The sequence below is a fragment of the Megalops cyprinoides genome, chromosome 4, assembly GCF_013368585.1.
Source record: "Megalops cyprinoides isolate fMegCyp1 chromosome 4, fMegCyp1.pri, whole genome shotgun sequence".
Lineage (NCBI taxonomy): Eukaryota > Metazoa > Chordata > Actinopteri > Elopiformes > Megalopidae > Megalops > Megalops cyprinoides.
This window is the reverse complement of record NC_050586.1, coordinates 6846753-6864981: the sequence shown is the minus strand read 5'-3', so window position 1 is coordinate 6864981 and position 18229 is coordinate 6846753. Positions and strand designations below refer to the sequence as shown.

Sequence of the window (18229 nt, the reverse complement as noted above, 5' to 3'; positions counted from 1 at the left end):
TTGTACATGACAGGGAACGAAATGAGGTACTCAGGTCCCGGTAAAAGAAACACGGATATTTAACATGGTGTTTAACTGTTAATACATTATTCATTTCCTGACAGATGGAAATAATGCTTTTTTAAACTGTAAATATATAAAATGCAACTGACGGTCAGTCACGCATTCGATCAAAGTTTATCTATTAAATCACGCATTTGGAATACGATTGTCTCATATGACACTGTGTTGAACTCAACAAAGAAAAGGTATTGCGGGAAAAGGATGAGGTGGATATTAGACAATAAAGAAACTTAAAAAAAATGGCATGATAGCCCTTGTCCTCAACATGAGTTAGTTCTTGTACCATGGCCTGTCCCTTTAAGCAGGACAAGTCACTGAAACCACTGTCAATCATATCCAGACAGAGACTAGTCCCTCCCTTTCCTGCAGTAACTCGCCAGAGCTGGAGTGAAATGGGGAGAGCGCAGAAGATCAACGGCAAGGAAACAGAGGAAATCTGGTTAAAATTGCATGCTAATATTCACTGTAAAAACATGGGATAACGAGGCGAAAACGACAACGATTCACCCGCGATCCCCCCACAGGAACGGGAAAAAACGGGCTTCAGCGACAAAGAAAACGGAATCATTATTCTCTCTTTCCTTGTATTTCGATTTCTTGGAGGCTGTCTACAAAAGAAGCTGAAACAACTGGAGATAATAGAAAACGATGTCTCCCGATGAATGAAGAAGAGTAAACGGTCGCGGAATAAACTGCGAAGAAGAAAAATAAATACGTTACATTCACTTTTCTCTGCGCATCGAGAGTTTCCTATCTGGACCTTCGCCCTGGGAGACAGATGTTCTTGTATCGTGCGCAGGGATTTTTTCCCTATCAATTCCGGACCTGGTCGAGGATAACGCTGGCAAGGAGCATGCGCTATGGATTTTGACCAGCTTCTGACATATACAAAAACAAACTGGTGAAAGGTTATTCTAGAATTTAGAGAAAAATCAGCAACAGCCGTATGCACATTAAACTGAAAAAAAATTGCGAAGATGCACTAAAAAAAAGCCAAAGGACGGTCTGTAATTCAGAAACCCGTCGGCTGTTTGTTGATGTATTTTATCATGGTTGCAGTTTGCGACTTTCAGTTGTAGCTGTCATTTTTGTGGATTCGCCAGGGAGGGACAAATTAACTTGGAAGTAAACACCACAGCGAGGAAATAGAGCGTGGGCTCATTGTGTTCATTAGAAGTACAACTGCGCTGCTGACAATGGTGGAACCGGTGGGTTTTGTGGAAGCCTGGAAGGCACAGTTCCCCGACTCCGATCCCCCTCAGATGGAGCTGAAGACGGTGGGGGACATTGAGCAGGAGCTGGAGAAATGCAAGGCATCCATCAGGCGGCTGGAGATGGAGGTGAACAAGGAGCGCTTCCGCATGATCTACCTGCAGACGCTGCTGGCCAAGGAGCGCAAGAGCTACGACCGACAGAGGTGGGGCTTCAGGAGGGTGTCCCAGATGAACGAAGGGGACCAGCCCGTGGACTCCCAGCAGCCTCATGAGCAGGAGCAAGGGGAAGGGGATCGGGGGAAACTGCATTCCGCCCGGGAAGAGAAGTTCAGACCCAGGCCGCCCCCAACCAGGAAGTCGTCCTCCCACAGCGAGTGCCTGGAACCCCCGTCCGGAGTGGAGCCGCACCATGGAGAGATGGGGGAGACGGACAGGTGCAGATATTATGGCGAGGGTGAGGTCGACGGGCTCTCACCATCAAAACAGAGAGGCGGGGGATCCTCCCGCAGACCTGCGGTCGCCACGGCGCCTGACAAGGAGGCGCCATTGGACTCCTCCCCGAAGGAGAAGGTGGGCATGGGTCTAGGGGTGGCGGCGCTGAGGTCCAACTTCGAGAGGATCAAGAGGGCTAACTCGCACTCGGCCGGGGACGCCAAGGCCGGGGGCCTGGAGAAGCCTTTCTACGTCAACATGGAGTACCACCATGAGAAGGGCCTGGTGAAGGTGAATGACCGGGAAGTGTCGGACAAGATCAGCAACCTGGGCAGCCAGGCCATTCAGATGGAGCGTAAGAGGTCCCTGCACTCGTTACCGGGCAACCTGGCAGCGGGGATGGCCGAGTTCCGCAAGCCGGTCTACAGGGGCAGGTCGGCCGACAGCAACTGCGGCTACGACGTGGACTACGAGGACGCCGAGCTCAACCCGCGCTTCCTGAAGGACAACTTGATCCGGGCCAACGGGGGGAAGCCGGACCGGCACCAGACAGATCGGCACCCGCAGCAGCAGCAGCACTGGCAGCAGTCAGACTTCCAGCCGTACACGAGCGTCTACGTCGGGGGGATGATGGGAGAAGGGGAGGGGAAGACGGTGACCATGCGGGACCATGGCGGCGACGACCGACACCTGACCTGGCCGCGGCGCTCCTACTCGCCCGGCAGTTTTGAGGACATCGGCGGCGGATACACCCCGGACTGCAGCTCCAACGAGAACCTGACGTCCAGCGAGGAGGACTTCTCCTCCGGCCAGTCCAGCCACGTCTCGCCCAGCCCCACCACCTACCGCATGTTCCGGGAGAAGAGCCGCTCGCCTTCCCAGAATTCCCAGCAGTCCTTCGACAGCAGCAGCCCCCCGACGCCACAGTCCCAGAAGCGGCACAAGCAGCAGGTGGTGGTGTCGGAGGCCACCATCGTTGGGGTCAGGAAAACCGGGCAGATCTGGCCCAACGATGGCGACTCCACGCCGTCCAGCAGGGCTTCGCACGACAACAGTTTCCATGGAGACATAGGTAAGGAGAGCGTCTTCAAAATTTTTTGTTGTTGTTGTAACGCGGTGTATGTGTATTGCATCTCCGTGTGTCTGGCCTACCGCGGGGGCTGGCATACCGCTGGCCCACGTTCAGGACATGAAGGAGTCAAAAAAATAATAGCAGGAAATCTAAAACTGACTTAACTGTATGGATGGAAGTGTGCTTCCTGTACTCACAGTTCAGAGCTGCCTGATGTCCTTGAAGGCTTTGTGTGGTGCCTGGCCTGTCATTATTAATTCATGCGTTTATTTTCACATGTCAGTTTCTTTATGCGCTTGTTTTACTCAGCTATTGCTCAAGCGCTAGTTTGCGTTCGTTGTTTAGAGGGAAGGGAAAGAATGAGTCTCTCTTGGTCAAAGGTAAATGCACATGATTTCTCAAACCCCTTCAGCCTCGTAATTCATTTTAACCACTACAAAGCCGTAGGGGTTTATGTGGTTCCTTAGAATTCTCAACAATGGACTGTCAGCATTGTTTTCTCTCTGCAAGCTTGCCCCCCCCCCCCGATGTGCTTTCTTCTCTTTGAATATTGTAATGCTCTTGTGGAGATGCAGTGTTTTTTTTTGAGACAGTGAGTTCCCCTCAGGCTGTCCAGTCACTCGTACGGTCCAGCCGGAGTGTAGCTGTGTCACTGCAGATCAGCGTCGTTGTCCCCCGTTCCGGGGGTAATTAACTTAAAGGGCTTGTGTAGCGTGATGAAGAGAGGGGAAGGTGGGGGGGGGGGTGGGGAGGGAGACAGTTGATAGGGCTCACAAAAGGAGGACAGTGGTCCAAACTGTGTCGCATGGCCGCCCGTCAAAGCGCTAGGCCTCAGACTGTCATGTGGTTAGGCTGGTGTGTACAAGCGTCAGAGAACCACTGGAGGTGGGTTAAAGCTGCAGTGTTTTTGAGTTGGATGGGTTTGTTAATGTGGCATGGGCAAGGGGAAAGAGTGTGTGTGTATCTCAGAGTGTGCACACGCATAAATGAGTGGGAGCAGGGCTCATAACCTAAAAGGTCGCTGGTTCGATTTCCCCACCGGGGCACTACTGCTGCACCCTTGGCCAAGTTACGTAACCCACAGTTGCCTCAATAAATATCCAAATGGATAAAATTGTAACGTTTGTAAGTCACTAAGGATAAGAGTGTCTGTTAACTGGCAATGATGTAATGAGTGCATGTCTGTGTGTGTGTTTGTAAAGCGTGGGAGAAGAATAAATTATCCTGTTCCTGCTATGAGGAGTGACATAGTAAATGATTACATGTGCATGTCAGTGTTTTGTTGAAGTGCAGGAAGTGGCCTAAAACATCAGGGAGCTCTCAAAAAAAAAAAAAAAAAAACTTGAGTAAGAATTTAAGAGCAGGTACTGGAAAAGTGGTGCTGGCCAGAAGTGGCTGACTCATCCTTTGAATATTTGCAAAACTGGTTCGCATTCAGAGAGAGGTGATACACACGAGTTAAAGCGAGAGATTTCTTTCTCTGCACTTGTAATTTTCCATGTAGTATCAGCTTGCAGAATCAGAGCGGGTGGTATATGTGCTCGATGGGGTGTTACATAGCAGTATTACAGTTGCAAACGTGCACGTTTTTTTGCTGCGATGAGCTGGATCGCGGAAAGCGCCGGGGGGACGTTGGCAGCGTGTGTGCGTGTTCCTTCCAGCTGCTCCTCGGCACAGAACGAGCGGGCAGTAGTGAGGTAGCCCCTCCGTTTGCACCGAGCCTGCGGGCGCGGGGTGCAAAGCCACTGTGAGCGGCGGGGAGAGGCGGTGTCTCGCCACGCCACGCTGTCTCCGTCACACCTCTCTCGAGCTGCAAAAAACTACACTTTCGAAGCCTCCATCCCGTGTGATCGCGAGGGGTGGGGGGGGGGGTTTTTTGGCAGGAGCTGACGTTCAAATCCAGGTAGCCCTTGCGGTGCTGAAGTTCCCCCTAGCACACAGCTGTGCCCCACGTTTCTCAGGGAGGAGGTTCAGCGGAAAACAGCAGCTCTCAAATCCACTTGATTGTAAAGCATGCGCTCACAGCCCCTAGCCCCCCGGTAGCACAACCTCTGGGGTTCAAACCGAGGGGACACTGTCAGGCAAATCACCACCAACCACCAAGGCCACCAAGTGAAGATGGAAGCACAGAAGAGCCGAGAAGCCTCGTTGGCTGCTCTCTGCAGGCCTCTGTGGGGGGCAGCGGGGAGGTCCGGGGCAGGTGGGGGCGGTGGCTGTCAGAGGGGAGCCCGGGTTCTCAGAAGCAGGGGGAGGCGTAGGCCCACCGGTCGGCTGCAGCGTCTCTCGCCTCCGTGTCCAGAACCGCGGGGGTGCGGAGCGCAGATGGAGAGAGCTCTCTCCCGTTGCATAACAGCGTGCGCTCTCTCAGCTCCCTCTCCACCAATCAGCTTCCGCCCGTCATGCGAGTGCACCAGCACCAGCTGCGGGAGCTCAGACTGGCTTCTGAATTTGTTTTTTTTCTTTTTGGCATTTCAGAAGATGTTAAGTAAATTTTTTTTTTTAAGTGTCAATGATGTCATGTTGGGCACATCAGATAATGTTCCAAATTGTCACCTAGTGGTGTTAATTCACACAGAACTGTAAAATGTTCGCAGAATGAAAAATTTGACATTTGACATTACAGGCTTTGACACAGCAGGAAATGACCTAGGTTGGGTGGGTATGTCAAAACAGATGGCATTAGATGCTGCGCCTTTGAACTAAACCCCTCTAAACTACAAGTGGATTCAATGCTTATTACAAGCATTGATGAAGCATGAATGTTGCCTGGTAATGCCACTGTATTTAAAAGCACAACCTGATCCTGCCTTCTGCTGAGACACCCCCACTTTTTTGCACTTCCTGTTTTGCACGGCTGTATGACCAGTATGAATTTTTCCTCCAAAAATCTGCAGACACTGATAAAAATACGATAGTCTCAACAAATGAGAGGTGTCCTCATTAGAAATTTGTCTGAACGACTGAGTTAGCTGATGATGGAGGTGTTGCCTAGGGGGGGTTACTGTAATCCCTCTGCCACACAGGTATTGGGTGATGTGGGAGTGGAGTAGCTGCGCTCCATCTCTGTCACCCAACCCCCGCCCTCCTCACCTGGCAGCCTCACCACCACCTCCATCAGGTGACTGACCCCTCCCCCTCCCTCACTGCATCTCAGCTCCTCAGTGCTCCCAGCAATGGGCCATTATGCAAAGTGACTGTCATGTCCTTCCTAATTTAACACCTTCTGTAATTTTGGCGTAATCTGCCTGCCATTATGTCCCGATATCTTTCTCTCGGAGCTGCCTCCCAGCCGCACACACCGTGGCGTTCTTTGCCGCTTGATGAGACTGAGGGCAGTGTGGGATATTCCATACACAGGCACACAATGTGTTTATGTTTATGCCTTCATTGTTTCCATGCGGCGGTTTCTGCGCATCTGTTGTAGCTCTGCTCCGGTCTTCCCGCCGCAGTCGACGGGCATTGTAATCGTTTCATTGTGCCACAGCGGCTTTTCTCGCATTGGTATTCGAGGACGAAACTCCCTTGTTGTGGTCAGCGGAGAATCCCAGTGTATAACACTGTGGAATAACAGTGTGTCGCGATGCCAGAAATGTTGCTTTAAAAAAAAAAAAAAAAAAAAAAAAAAACCGACATCAACAACAGCGACGAAAAAAACGATGCTTCGTCGGGTTTTCCTTTACCCCCCTGTGAGCTCAAATCAAAACGCGCTTCCAAACCACCCACACACCAAAATCACACGGGGCGCTATCTTACATGACCACATTACTCGAGAACAAGCATCCGCCGCATTCTCAAGCTGTTTATTCACTGAAAAAAAAACACTAACCCGAGCGCTGTGGGCACCAACAGGATGATCAGCTAAACTCAGATGGGAGTACTGAGGAAATTGTGGAAATTAGTTTATGCTCCAGAAGGCCCGGACTGAGCGGGCGAAGCTACAGCGGCCGAGGACGCTAACGGTAATTGGTGGAGACGGTAACGGCGGTCGCTGCTGGCAACTGAAAATCGAAACTGTGGAACAGAGTTACGGGGCAGTTCAGATCAGGGCCAGTAGTTATGTAAGACCAAAAAGAGCGCAAAAAAGGAGCAAGGCTCATAACCCAAACACGCAACGGGGCAAATCGCCTGTGAAATAATTCGGCATGAAAGCAGTAAGCCTCAGTATGCCATTCCGGTTTTCAGGGAAAGGGAGAAATCCAGACAAAACCCATGGACTCAGCCAGAGGCTGGCTCAAGTCCCTTGTGAAACTGTCCACTTGTCTCCTTTATGTCTGTCGTTCTGTTATACCTGTGGAGGTTCCAAGGGCCAGTGTTACCTGTTCTCAGAGAAAGAGGAGCCGTCACAGGCTTTGCATTGCAGGCCCCGGGGGTGATCCGTGGCCGCTACCTACTAGCTGTGCGGAGCCTTGAAAATGTCTCAATGGAGACATTGTACGGTGAATTCTGTGGCCGGATCCTGGGTTTTTGAGAGAGGGAAAGGCAGCCAGTGGAAAAAAACACACACATCCAGGTACTTGTGGTGGAGGGCTTTGCCGGTTTTTCTTGTGTTTTTCTTTTTGCAAGGGTTTTTATTTTAGGAGACGGAAGTGGAGCACTACGGGGTGTTTGAGCAGGCTGCGTTCCAAAACCAAGCAGCCTGGCGATCAAAACTGCACTCCACTTAAGAAAAAAAAACAGTTTCTAAACAGCAGTTGCTTGAACAAGACACAATGGTGGTCTCAGTGTTCAGAATGCGACAAAAAAAGTCAAGAACACTTTATTTGTCAGTTGCCGTTGCCAACATCCTAAATTTGTAATTTGCCACATACGGGTTTAGACTTTTCCTACAGGAAGGATGAGGGTAGAAAAGAACAGTTTAGATGGATGGTAGGAAAGTCCATGCAGTGCATCACAAATGTGAAGCCGGCTGGGTGTATTTGGATCCAATCCACCCAACCAACCAGATTACATGACAGGGAAAAGCAGGACAGCCCTGAATATGAGTGGGCAGCAAGGCTGTGTGGGCGGGGCCTGCCGGGGCCGGGGTATTACAGCAGTTAGCGCTTGGAAAGGCTTTAAGTAGAACTCTGCATTCCAGCCCACAACCCCAGCAGTGGTTGTATCATATTGTGCAGTGGCCTTTTTCCACTGTGTGTGTGTGTGTGTGTGTGTGTGTTTGTGTGTTTGTGTGTTTGTGTATGAGTGAGAGAGAGAGAGAGAGAAATATTCACTGTAGGGGGAACTACTCCACATAAAAACAAATAATTCAATGTGCTTCACCTTAGAAATAGTCGGTATACGTTTTATTATGTCTCGAATTACAGCTTACTGTCTGGAAGAGAAGCACGTAAACGAAGCCCATCAAAGTGACCCTGAGACAAATCCTGTCTGTTTTTGGAGATTTTGAGGTTTTGTGCTTTTTTTCCTGAGGTTTACAGCTAAATAAATGTTTGATAGGGCTCTGATGTCGAAACCTCCTGCCCGACACTGTATAACGGCTGAATCTGAATCAGTAACATTCATATTACATGTAATATATGCCTAGAAGACAATTATGCTCCTTCATCATATTTTACCTCACATAAAGCCACCACTCAAGCAGGAGTGTGAGCAAAGGTGTGGAACCTACAGCAAATCTACTTTTTCGGTGGAGCACCCCTGTGAAAGCCTGCACCCGCTTTGCGATTCGGGCAGCGAATCCGCAGTGAGAGTTCCAGCCGGCGCTCGAGCACAATGCCAAACGCTGGAGCAGGGCCGAGTCCTCCCGCGGGGGGAAGGGGGTTTCCGCGCCCGCAGCCGGCGACATCGTCTCCGCGCCCGAGGCGTGTGACCGGCAGGCTCGCCTTTCCACTCTCTCGCGCGAGTCCTCGGCCGGCGGCGGCGCGGTTATCCCCGAACGGGGACGCGATGCGGCGGGAGGCCGATGCGGCGCCGCGGGATAGGAGCGTACACGCGAGCCGGCCAGTGCCGACTCACAGGAAGGACCCCGAAGGGCGGATTAAGGCTGGAATGTGGAAAAAAACGGGCATTATTGCCTGGATCCACATTAATGTAGAGCGGTATTTTGAAAGGAGCCAACTTTTTTTTTTCTTTTTGTACAAGTCAGATGTCAGGATGAGACTGCGGGGTAGATTCGTACAGCGGTTTAAGGAGAGATGTCCCCGCTAACCATTCTCCTTTTGCCGTTTGCAACAGTGCAGTTGTCTGCGTGGTGTTTCAGTCACAGGAAACATCTGAAGACTCTTCTGTCAGCTTTGGGCAGGGCTGCTTTGCTTACCGATACACTGAACCGATAATTCAGTTCAGTGTACAGCCTTTCTGTAGTGATTCATGAACGCACCTTTCTCAAAAGTAATGCACTACGTTGCACTGTTGTCATTTAGCAGATTCTCATACCCAGAGCAACTTACCTGGGTTACAATATTTACATGTTCTCCATTTATACAGCTGGATATTTACTGAGGCATTTCTAGGTTACGTACCTTACCCAGGGGGTACCACAGCTGTGGCCTAGTAAGGAATCGAACCAGCAACCTTTTGGTTATGAGCCCTGGCTCTTTACCACTGTGCTACACCTCCACTCCTTCCACCATGTACCCCCTCCCTCCACGTACCCCCTCCCTCCCCCAGTACCCCCTCCCTCAACCAGTACCCCCTCCCTCCACCACGTACCCCCTCCCTCCCCCAGTACCCCCTCCCTCCACCACGTACCCCCTCCCTCCCCCAGTACCCCCTCCTTCCACCACGTACCCCGTCCCTCCCCCAGTACCCCGTCCCTCCCCCAGTACCCCCTCCCTCCACCAATACCCCCTCCCTCCACCATGTACCCCCTCCCTCCCCCAGTACCCCCTCCCTCCACGTACCCCCTCCCTCCCCCAGTACCCCCTCCCTCCACGTACCTCCTCCCTCCACCAGTACCCCCTCCCTCCCCCAGTACCCCCTCCCTCCACGTACCTCCTCCCTCCACCACGTACCCCCTCCCTCCCCCAGTACCCCGTCCCTCCCCCAGTACCCCCTCCCTCCACCAATACCCCCTCCCTCCACCATGTACCCCCTCCCTCCCCCAGTACCCCCTCCCTCCACGTACCCCCTCCCTCCCCCAGTACCCCCTCCCTCCACGTACCCCCTCCCTCCACCAGTACCCCCTCCCTCCCCCAATACCCCCTCCCTCCCCCAGTACCCCCTCCCTCCACCAGTACCCACAGCTCCCCCGTTTCACCGCTGCACCAACTGTGCTGGTTCGTGTTTTGTTTCAGACTGTGTGTCACACCGTCTTTTGGGCTGTACCCAGATGGAAAATTAAGGGCATCTCGCAGCGTTTGTGGGTGGCTTTAATTAGATATGAGCTGTTGTGGCGCACAAAATGTAATCCGTTCATCCCTTTCATTTAAGTATGTGTTTCTCTTTAAGAGGCACAGCATAACGTATAATCTAATTAGTGCAGTTAAAGGTTTTAGTTACGTGCAGAAAGGAACAGTCGGAAAACTGCCTTTACACGTATTGTTGCGTTGTTGGCTGAATACGGTACCGCGATGCAGTATTTTGTGAAAACACCAAACCACTTTGTCTCATAGTCAGAATTCAATATTTCCGCACTGATTACAGACTTTAAAAGGAAATCAATAACAGAGTTTACTCCTGTTTGTTCTGGGGTTATTTACCACGTCTGTAAGCCTTCTTGCGAAGGCATATAAACTTGCACGTCCTTTCTAATATATGTGACGAAAGTAGCACAGAAGCACAGCATACCCGAAGCGGTTCACGGGCTTGAAGAAAATCTCACACGAGCTATGCGAGACCAGTGTTATGCGAGATATAGGCCAACCGTTGCGAGGGGTTTCTTTCTGACTCAGTGGGTCTGACCAGATCTCCTGCTTCCTGTTGTGCTAGCCATGTGACCCCACTGCAAAGCATTGTGGGTCGGCGGGGAGAGGGGTTGGGCATTGCCGGACGCTGTTTTCAGGCAGGGCGACGGGACAGGTGGCAGAGAGAGAGGGAGAAAACGGGCAGTCCTCCAGACAGCGTTTTGCCGCCTGGCAAGGGCCTGAATGTGTTTTCTTGTGCCCGACTCCGCTTTGCCACATCGGAGGCCCCTTTTAGGAGGCTGCCCCCACCCTCGGAAGGGCTGAGGCGGCAGGAACATCAGCGCCGAGGCAGAAGGCACTGCCCGTCCAACTGGCAGGCGCCGCCCACTGCGCAACGCCGCACTGCCCCCCCAACCCCCTCCCCTGCCCGCCGTGTGGGAGCGTGCCAGCCGGCCCAAACCGACCGCCAAAAAACGCCAACCGTCGTCTCCCCCTTTGCTTGCAGCTGCCGTGACAGACTGCCCTCAGAAGATCAAGAAAGTCCTGCCGTAACTTAAGCGCAGGGTGTTATTCCTGGCCTGCTGTGCGCTGCGAGTGTGTTAGCGCTCTCTGCCGTGGAGCGGGGCGGGGGTCTCACACGCTCGTCAGCTCCACAGGCTGAGAGGGGAGCCGGTTTATGTTACCCCCGCTCTGGCGTTGTTAATCACGGATTACTGCGGTGAAATAAAGCAGCCCCCTCACGCGCCCGCGGCCTCTCCCCCGGACCGACCCGCTGCCTCCGTCTGCGGACGTGCCGGATCGAGGTTAATGCATCATTAGGAGAAAATGGAGGAGATCAGAGGCTGCGGTAAGGGGGAGATGCCGTCCAGCGCCACTTTCTGCGTTATTATTCGTCATTAAGTCATTTAGCCAGACAGTTATCATCCCGGGTGAGTTAGAAGGTATGTCACGGATATCACAGCCCTGTGTAATGCCCGGGTTTACAGTCACAGCACTCTTTTTCTGTCTCGCTGAATTTAAAAATAAACGCTTATCACTGTTTTATCAACAAAGGTTTTTCTTTTGTCTGAGAGGAGCAAGTCTCGGGCGCGCTTTCTGCGGCTGGGCTTTGTTTGGAGCGAGGCGCTGTTCATGGTGGCGAAACTCAGAATCAGCACCAAATGTCAGCCGTGCCCCCCAGCCCCTACCACGGTGTGGCCCTTCCGCTTAACGGCTCACTCCTGTTGTCCTCATACCGCGTGGACACATGCACGCACAGAGAGTTAAGAACAGGTGGCGGCAAACGCACTGACACACGCACACACAGGCACGCACAGGCGTACGGCCTCGAAGCCTGGCGTGTGTCTCTGAAGGACACCCTCGGCAGCAGCCGACAGTCAGGACTAGATCAGACCCCCTGTGCGCCTGCATCATGTATGATTTATATCCCAGAGGCAATATTATCATTATTTATTAATGCGGCAAAGGAGACTTACAGAGTTCACCCAGGAAAGACAGAAATACTCCCTACAAAAACAATCCGGTGTGTGTTAGCGCGGTTAGGTACTAACTGAAATTCTCAGTGACTGAAACAGCCGGGCTGCTAGCTGTAATGCCCTGTATCGCCCCAGGCGACGATAACAGTCCGACCCAGACACAGGTTGGTTTGCAGCAAAGTGCTGACTCAGAGGTTCAGTCTCGGAGCCTCCGCTGGCTGTACAGTTTCAGGGCAGACAGGTAGCGGGGGCTGAGATCCGGTCAAATGAAGCGAGTCTGCAGATGGGGAGAGAAGGTGGGCGGTGTGACTCTCTCGCTCTGACCTCTGGGGGGGGGGCTTGTGAGGAGGAGGGACAGACACAGACAGCCAGAAGAATGCAGACAACGACGAACCTGAGATATGTGGGTTTGTAGGTATGTGGATTTGTATGCGTTATACCAGTGTGTATGACCCTGTTTGAGAGGTGAGGTGAGAGGCTGTAGAGGAGTCATGAGGGAGTACACTGCCACAGTCTTGGATGATCTGAGTTTGCTTGGAGGGGTTAGTTTCTGTTTGTGAGGAGATGATGGTGCCGCCCAGGTACAAGACCGCAGGGGGGCGGGCCAGGCTGGGCACAGGGCCCGCGTCTCTGGTGAGAAACGGGGGCGAATTCTTTGGAGGTCAGTAAATGTCCTAGATCTCGCTGCAGACTCCCCCACGCCGATATCCCTGACGAGCCCGAAAGCGAATCCCTTCTGCTTAATGTTTAATAGACAAGTCTATTTAGAAAGGCAGCTCTCAGCTCTGACACTAATGGAAGGTCTTCAATTAGGGTGTCTGGCCGTGATCAGATCTTCCTCACCGTCTGGCCTGGGTCCTGGGATGGGAGTGGAGGGATGCTGTCAGCATCCTGCAGATGCACAGTGCGGTCATTTATTTTTCATCCGTCACGAAGGCCTGGCTTTCCACTGCTGTTTTCACATGTCGTTTTACGGAGTGGTTCATTCTGTAACATTGCTGTGCATTTCCAATCCTGTAACAAAGAATCTGTTCTATCAAAACAGATAATGCAAAAAAGGTCAGTGTTTTACTGTGGCAGAACTGTATAGCTACTGTATTCAGCATCTTTATGTTTCATCAGATTTATGTTTTTTTGTACTGTACTGTTTTTATACTTTTCCAAAGAAAGAGCTAGTGAATCTCAGGGAGGAGAAACATTAAAGTCAAATTCACAGACATTGTGCCTGAATGTCAGAATATTTTGTTTCACTGTTTTTCGCTGAAATTAATGGCACCTGAAACAAAATCAAAGAAGTTAAAAGCATCGCTATCCCCAGCTCTCGGGGTGTGCTGTACATTAGTGTGCAGGAGGGGTTGTGCAGGTCCTCTGTGGAGTTGAAGGCTGCCAAGATCTGTCATTAGCCTGAACGAGTTATGAGAGCTTCTGGAAAAAGCACTCTGCTCCATGTTCAGCAATGTGTGAAAATTTGGAATCTAAAAATGTGCTAAAACAAATAACGTTGGATTGGTGGATGGTAAAACATGGGATGTACCGTACCGCTGTGCAGCTGGAGTTTTGAGTCTCTCTTATTTGCTGTGGAATGATGGGATAGGCCACCTCCACACTTCAGGGTGAACATGAACCCCCCCCCCGGCACTGACAGAGACTCTTCCCAGCATTCCAGAGCTAGGTTTGACTTCTAAAGGAAGCCGGGTCTTTTCACAGGACATAAAGAGATAAAAGGCCAGCGCTGGGCAAAGCAGACAATAGGTAGTGAGGCACGGAGGCGGGGTTTTTGTGCGGTCTGGGAGAGAGTCGTGCCCAGGAGGCGGTGTCAGCCTGGCGACGGAAAGGCTGGCTGTAGCTCGATGGAGTGTGAAGCTCACTCGATCATGCACTCATTTGCTCACACATTTACTCACTCACTCATTCACTTATTCCTTCACTAATCTACTCACTCACACAGTTTCTTCACTCAATCATTCACCTACTCCTTCACTAACTCACTCCCTCACTTACTCATTCACTCACTTACTCTCTTACACGCTCACTCACTCACTCACTCACTCAGTGGTGTTGACCAACATCAGGCTGCACAAATGGGTCTGGACCTGCTCTCTGAAATTCAAGGCCCTGCGCAATGAATCTCATTTCATCGCTCAACATTAAAGTGGAGTTTTTACACAAAAGAGCTCAGTGTGTTCGAGGGATCTTAACTGTAAAAATAACACATTAATGGATTAACCAACACGATGGCCATTTGTTGGCTGGGCTCAAACCCCCCCCCCCCCCAGGTGGGGCAGGGCCTTTTCAGCTCACCTATCCTGGCAGGACATCAGACGTAGACTTCCAGGCACCAGCGTTGGATTTACGGCTCTGGGGATGGAGGCGCAGACGTTCAAAGCGCAGCGGCTCAGGACCGCGTCGATTCCAGCCCTGGTCATCCAGAAAAGCACACGAAAGGAAGGAATTTCAGGGAGGGCAGAGCCAGGAGATCCAGTGGGGAGAGGGGCGGAAACAGAGCCAGCAGCTCTGCCAGGGCAGGCCAGCCGCTTCCCTGTTACACACCAGAAAGATCTGGTTTCACTTTCCAGCTTTTCACCGTCTCCTCTCTGCCTCGCTGAGTTTTCTTTGATCTCCTGCCCCAGGCACAGCTCTGGACTCGCAGGCTGCCCTGGCCTCAGACTCTGCCCTGGCCTCAGACTCTGCCCTGGCCTCAGACTCGGCCCTGGCCTCAGACTCGGCCCTGGCCTCATGCTTGTCCTCTGGCTATGCTCTGGCCTTAGAGGCAGTCCTGGCCTCAGACTCTCTCCTGGCCTTAGAGGCTATCCTGGTGTCAGATTGTGTTCTATCTCAGCTTTGTACCTTGGTGGTGCTCTGACCTGAGAGTCCATCTTGGCGTCAGATTCTCACCTGGTCTTAGAGGCTATCCTGGCCTGAGATGGAGCACTGGCCTCAGAGGCTATCCTGGCCTGAGATGGAGCACCGGCCTCAGAGGCTATCCTGGCCTGAGATGGAGCACTGGCCTCAGAGGCTATCATGGCCTGAGATGGAGCACTGGCCTCAGAGGCTATCCTGGCCTGAGATGGAGCACTGGCCTCAGAGGCTATCCTGGCCTGAGATGGAGCACTGGCCTCGGAGGCTGTCCTGGCTTCAGATGGTGCTTTGGCCTCAGACTACCCTGGCAGCACCAAAACTATGTTGGCACGGCCTAGACTCACCCCACCGACCCCAACTGTCTTTTTTCTCTCTATTTTTTGTTTCCTTTGAGATTTGTGGACCGGGATTTTGGATTTAACGCAGGCTTGGCCTCAGACAAAGGCCCGCGAGGGGGCATCCTGCATGTCACCTGTCGGGCAGACAGGGGCGGGGGGGCAGGGGGTTTTGGGGGGGGGTGTAGGAGGGGGACTGGATGGGGCACTGGCAGGGGATCGGAACAGCCGGGCGCAGCCGGCAGCGGAGTGAGTACCTCACAGGAATGCAGGGCTGTCCGTCGCTCCCCGGGTGGGCGGGGCGTCTGATCAGCACGCCGGATTTCCCGTCACAGGCCTGCAAGCGCGGCGGAATGTTGCCGGGCCACACCGAGCGCTACAGGGGCTGCTTTTCAACTGCTCACTTACAGCATTCAGCAATGCAGCTAGAAAAACACGCTTTACTGTTAGCAGATCTGTGGGGATTATTAAAATGTGCTTGTTTTGGACACTTACCCAGGAGCGCATCTATAGAGTTGGATATCCACTTGAAGAGCCCATGTAAGAATACATGCTCAAGGCTAAAACCGCCCTGAGTTTTTCCCCGTCCCTGCCAGCCATTACACAGAAGAGTCTTTTTTACTGTTGGTCTGTTGGTGGATTCACTATGTTCTGTACATGCATTATGAGTGTGTAATTATCTATTGGAGATGTCAGAGCCTGGGGTTTATGAAACCAGAAGTGGATTAAACTGCTCTGCGTTGGTCATCATATTCATCTCTCGCTCTTTTGAAGCTTGTGGCCATAATGGCTCATAACATGCTGTTGCAAACCAAGTATTTCTGACTGCGCATGTCGTTCATTGGTTCTGCAGTTCATGTGTGCATGAATTCTTAGAATGTGCCCTCTTCAGGGAGCACGGATAATTTAAAGTGAATGCTCTTAGTCTTATTATTATTTGATTTTTCTTTTTTTAAAAAAAAAAAAAATTAAATTCATGTTAGTCTAACAACCAAGTGCAAGAACAAATGTGCTCACTTCAAAAGAGACAAGTTTCATTGGCATCGTTAAGATGGAGACCCTTGTCTTGTGACTGAAAAACATCATACTCCTCTCGATGTTTAGGTTTGGGGGTCACATACAAGACGATAGCCTAATGCACATCATAAGCAGAGAGTTTCTGCTGTCACGTGACAGCACAAACCTCTAGCACTTGTCACTTCACAGAATGAAACTTGAAATCAATTCCTCTTTAACTCCTCGTAAAGGAAATCTGGAAATAAATAAATGCTAATTTTCTGTCAGCTGTCATGATAGACCTAACGATCTACTCGCACTTCGGCAACATTCTGCTCGCTCAGTCTTTCAGAAGAGATGAAAAAAGGTGCTTCTTGTTGTGCCTGCTGTCATTTAGTGCCAAGACCTTTCAGGGGAGACATTACCGTAAGCAACACGATGGCTGTATGAAAGGTCGTTGCGCTCACTCTGTACAGCCTGTTTCCCACTGGTGGTTTTGTTTTCCAGCATTCCCATCATTATCTAGACGAATACATCTGGTTCACAGACTCCTTCGTGTCTTTAAAACCCCTACAGTACATGGCTTATATATTTTTTTTTTTACATATACATGGTTTCCCTTACATGAACAAATTTGTTTTTCAGTGACAGTTTTGTGATATGAAACAAATAATAGGCCAAAAGGCCTCTGTAGGAGACCTTCATTATTTCATGTGAATTCAACTTTGTGTTAAGTGCTAATTTTTTTTACCTTGCAACATGTATTTTCGTTTTTCTTTGATAGTAATTACTTGCACCAAAACACAGTTTAAAATGTGGTTGGCCTGGGTCTGTCTGGTGTCCCCCCCCCCCCCCCCCACCCACGCTCAGGTCACACAATCCTCGCGATCCTTGAGGCATGTGGTTACATTCCGCAGGATATTCAGTGCTTTTTTTGTGGTCTTTTTTTCTTTCCTTGGTTTACCTTTGTGCATGGACTCGGTTAGCCTTGTGATCAGACAGCTGGGGAACAATGTGAGATCCTTCTGGTCTCCTTTCAGCCTCAGTCAAAATGATGCAGAGATGAACTCATGTGGAACAGCTGAACTCAACTGCCTCCGGGTTCGAATAATTCGCCGGAAAAACCTAGGCAGAGACTGAGGTGAAAGAAAACAAAGGCATTGATTTTTTTTTAATGAAAATAGAATTCCCATGGTGCAGCAGTGTGTGAGTGAATTGAGGTCCAACAATATTTCAGATATTGTGAAAGCATGTCACATATCTTAACCTTTGTTAGGGGTAAGTTGGTTTTAGCAGACAAAAAATAATGTGGTTAATTGGTAAATAGCAAAGTCATTACAGCAACGTTTGGCTGGAATTTTTGCAGGACCCCACAGGTGGATGTGTCATCCTGCTGCATGTTGTGGCCACCTCTGTGTCCCTCTATACTGTCTTGCAAGTCGATGAACTCTGACTCCTGTGAGGTTTGTGCTTTTGATTTCCTTGGTTGTTTTTTCCCATCAGTGTGATTGTGTTCAATGAGCCTAAACAAATTAGGCACCGTGATAAGTTTTCTTCGTTTGATTGATCACCGTGGTCTGGTTGGGCCCTCTTCGAATCTAAAGGCCGTCGAGCCCTTGGCTGAATGAATGCAGGCCTTTGACTGAGATGCATTCTGAGACTCCTGACTCATTGGACTTGTGTGAAACCATGAGGACAGTCAGTGCTGTGAGGTTTTTTTGGGGGTGGGAAAATTTCAGGTTTCTTACATCAGAAGTGCCACCACACCCCCTCCCCCCTCCCGCTGATGCCCCCCCCCCCCCCTTCCCCCGCCCAGAACCATGCTGGATTACATCACCTTGGCGAAAGCCCCGGCACAAAGAGCGGGATTGTGCGGCCCGGCCCACAGCAAGTGGCCTCTCACCACTTGTTTTTAGCAACAAGTGTGGGCGTTGGAGTGGAAACTCTGGGCCCAGATGACGTCACGGTCACAGAGCTGGCCCGGATTGGCCGGGGTGCC

The 18229-nt window shown here is 51.1% G+C and overlaps 1 protein-coding gene across 1 annotated transcript in view; it reads left to right on the top strand.

Annotated features, from left to right (window-relative positions):
* Nucleotides 1–437: 437 nt before the first annotated feature.
* Nucleotides 438–18229, top strand: part of si:dkey-91m11.5 (PH_BCR_vertebrate and RhoGAP_Bcr domain-containing protein) — a 93071-nt gene continuing 75279 nt past the window's right edge. Inside the window, exon 1 of the mRNA XM_036526106.1 lies at nt 438–2781. Within this exon, the coding sequence (XP_036381999.1) occupies nt 1260–2781 (1522 nt within the window). The 5' untranslated portion in view covers nt 438–1259. The remainder of the gene's footprint in view (nt 2782–18229) is intronic.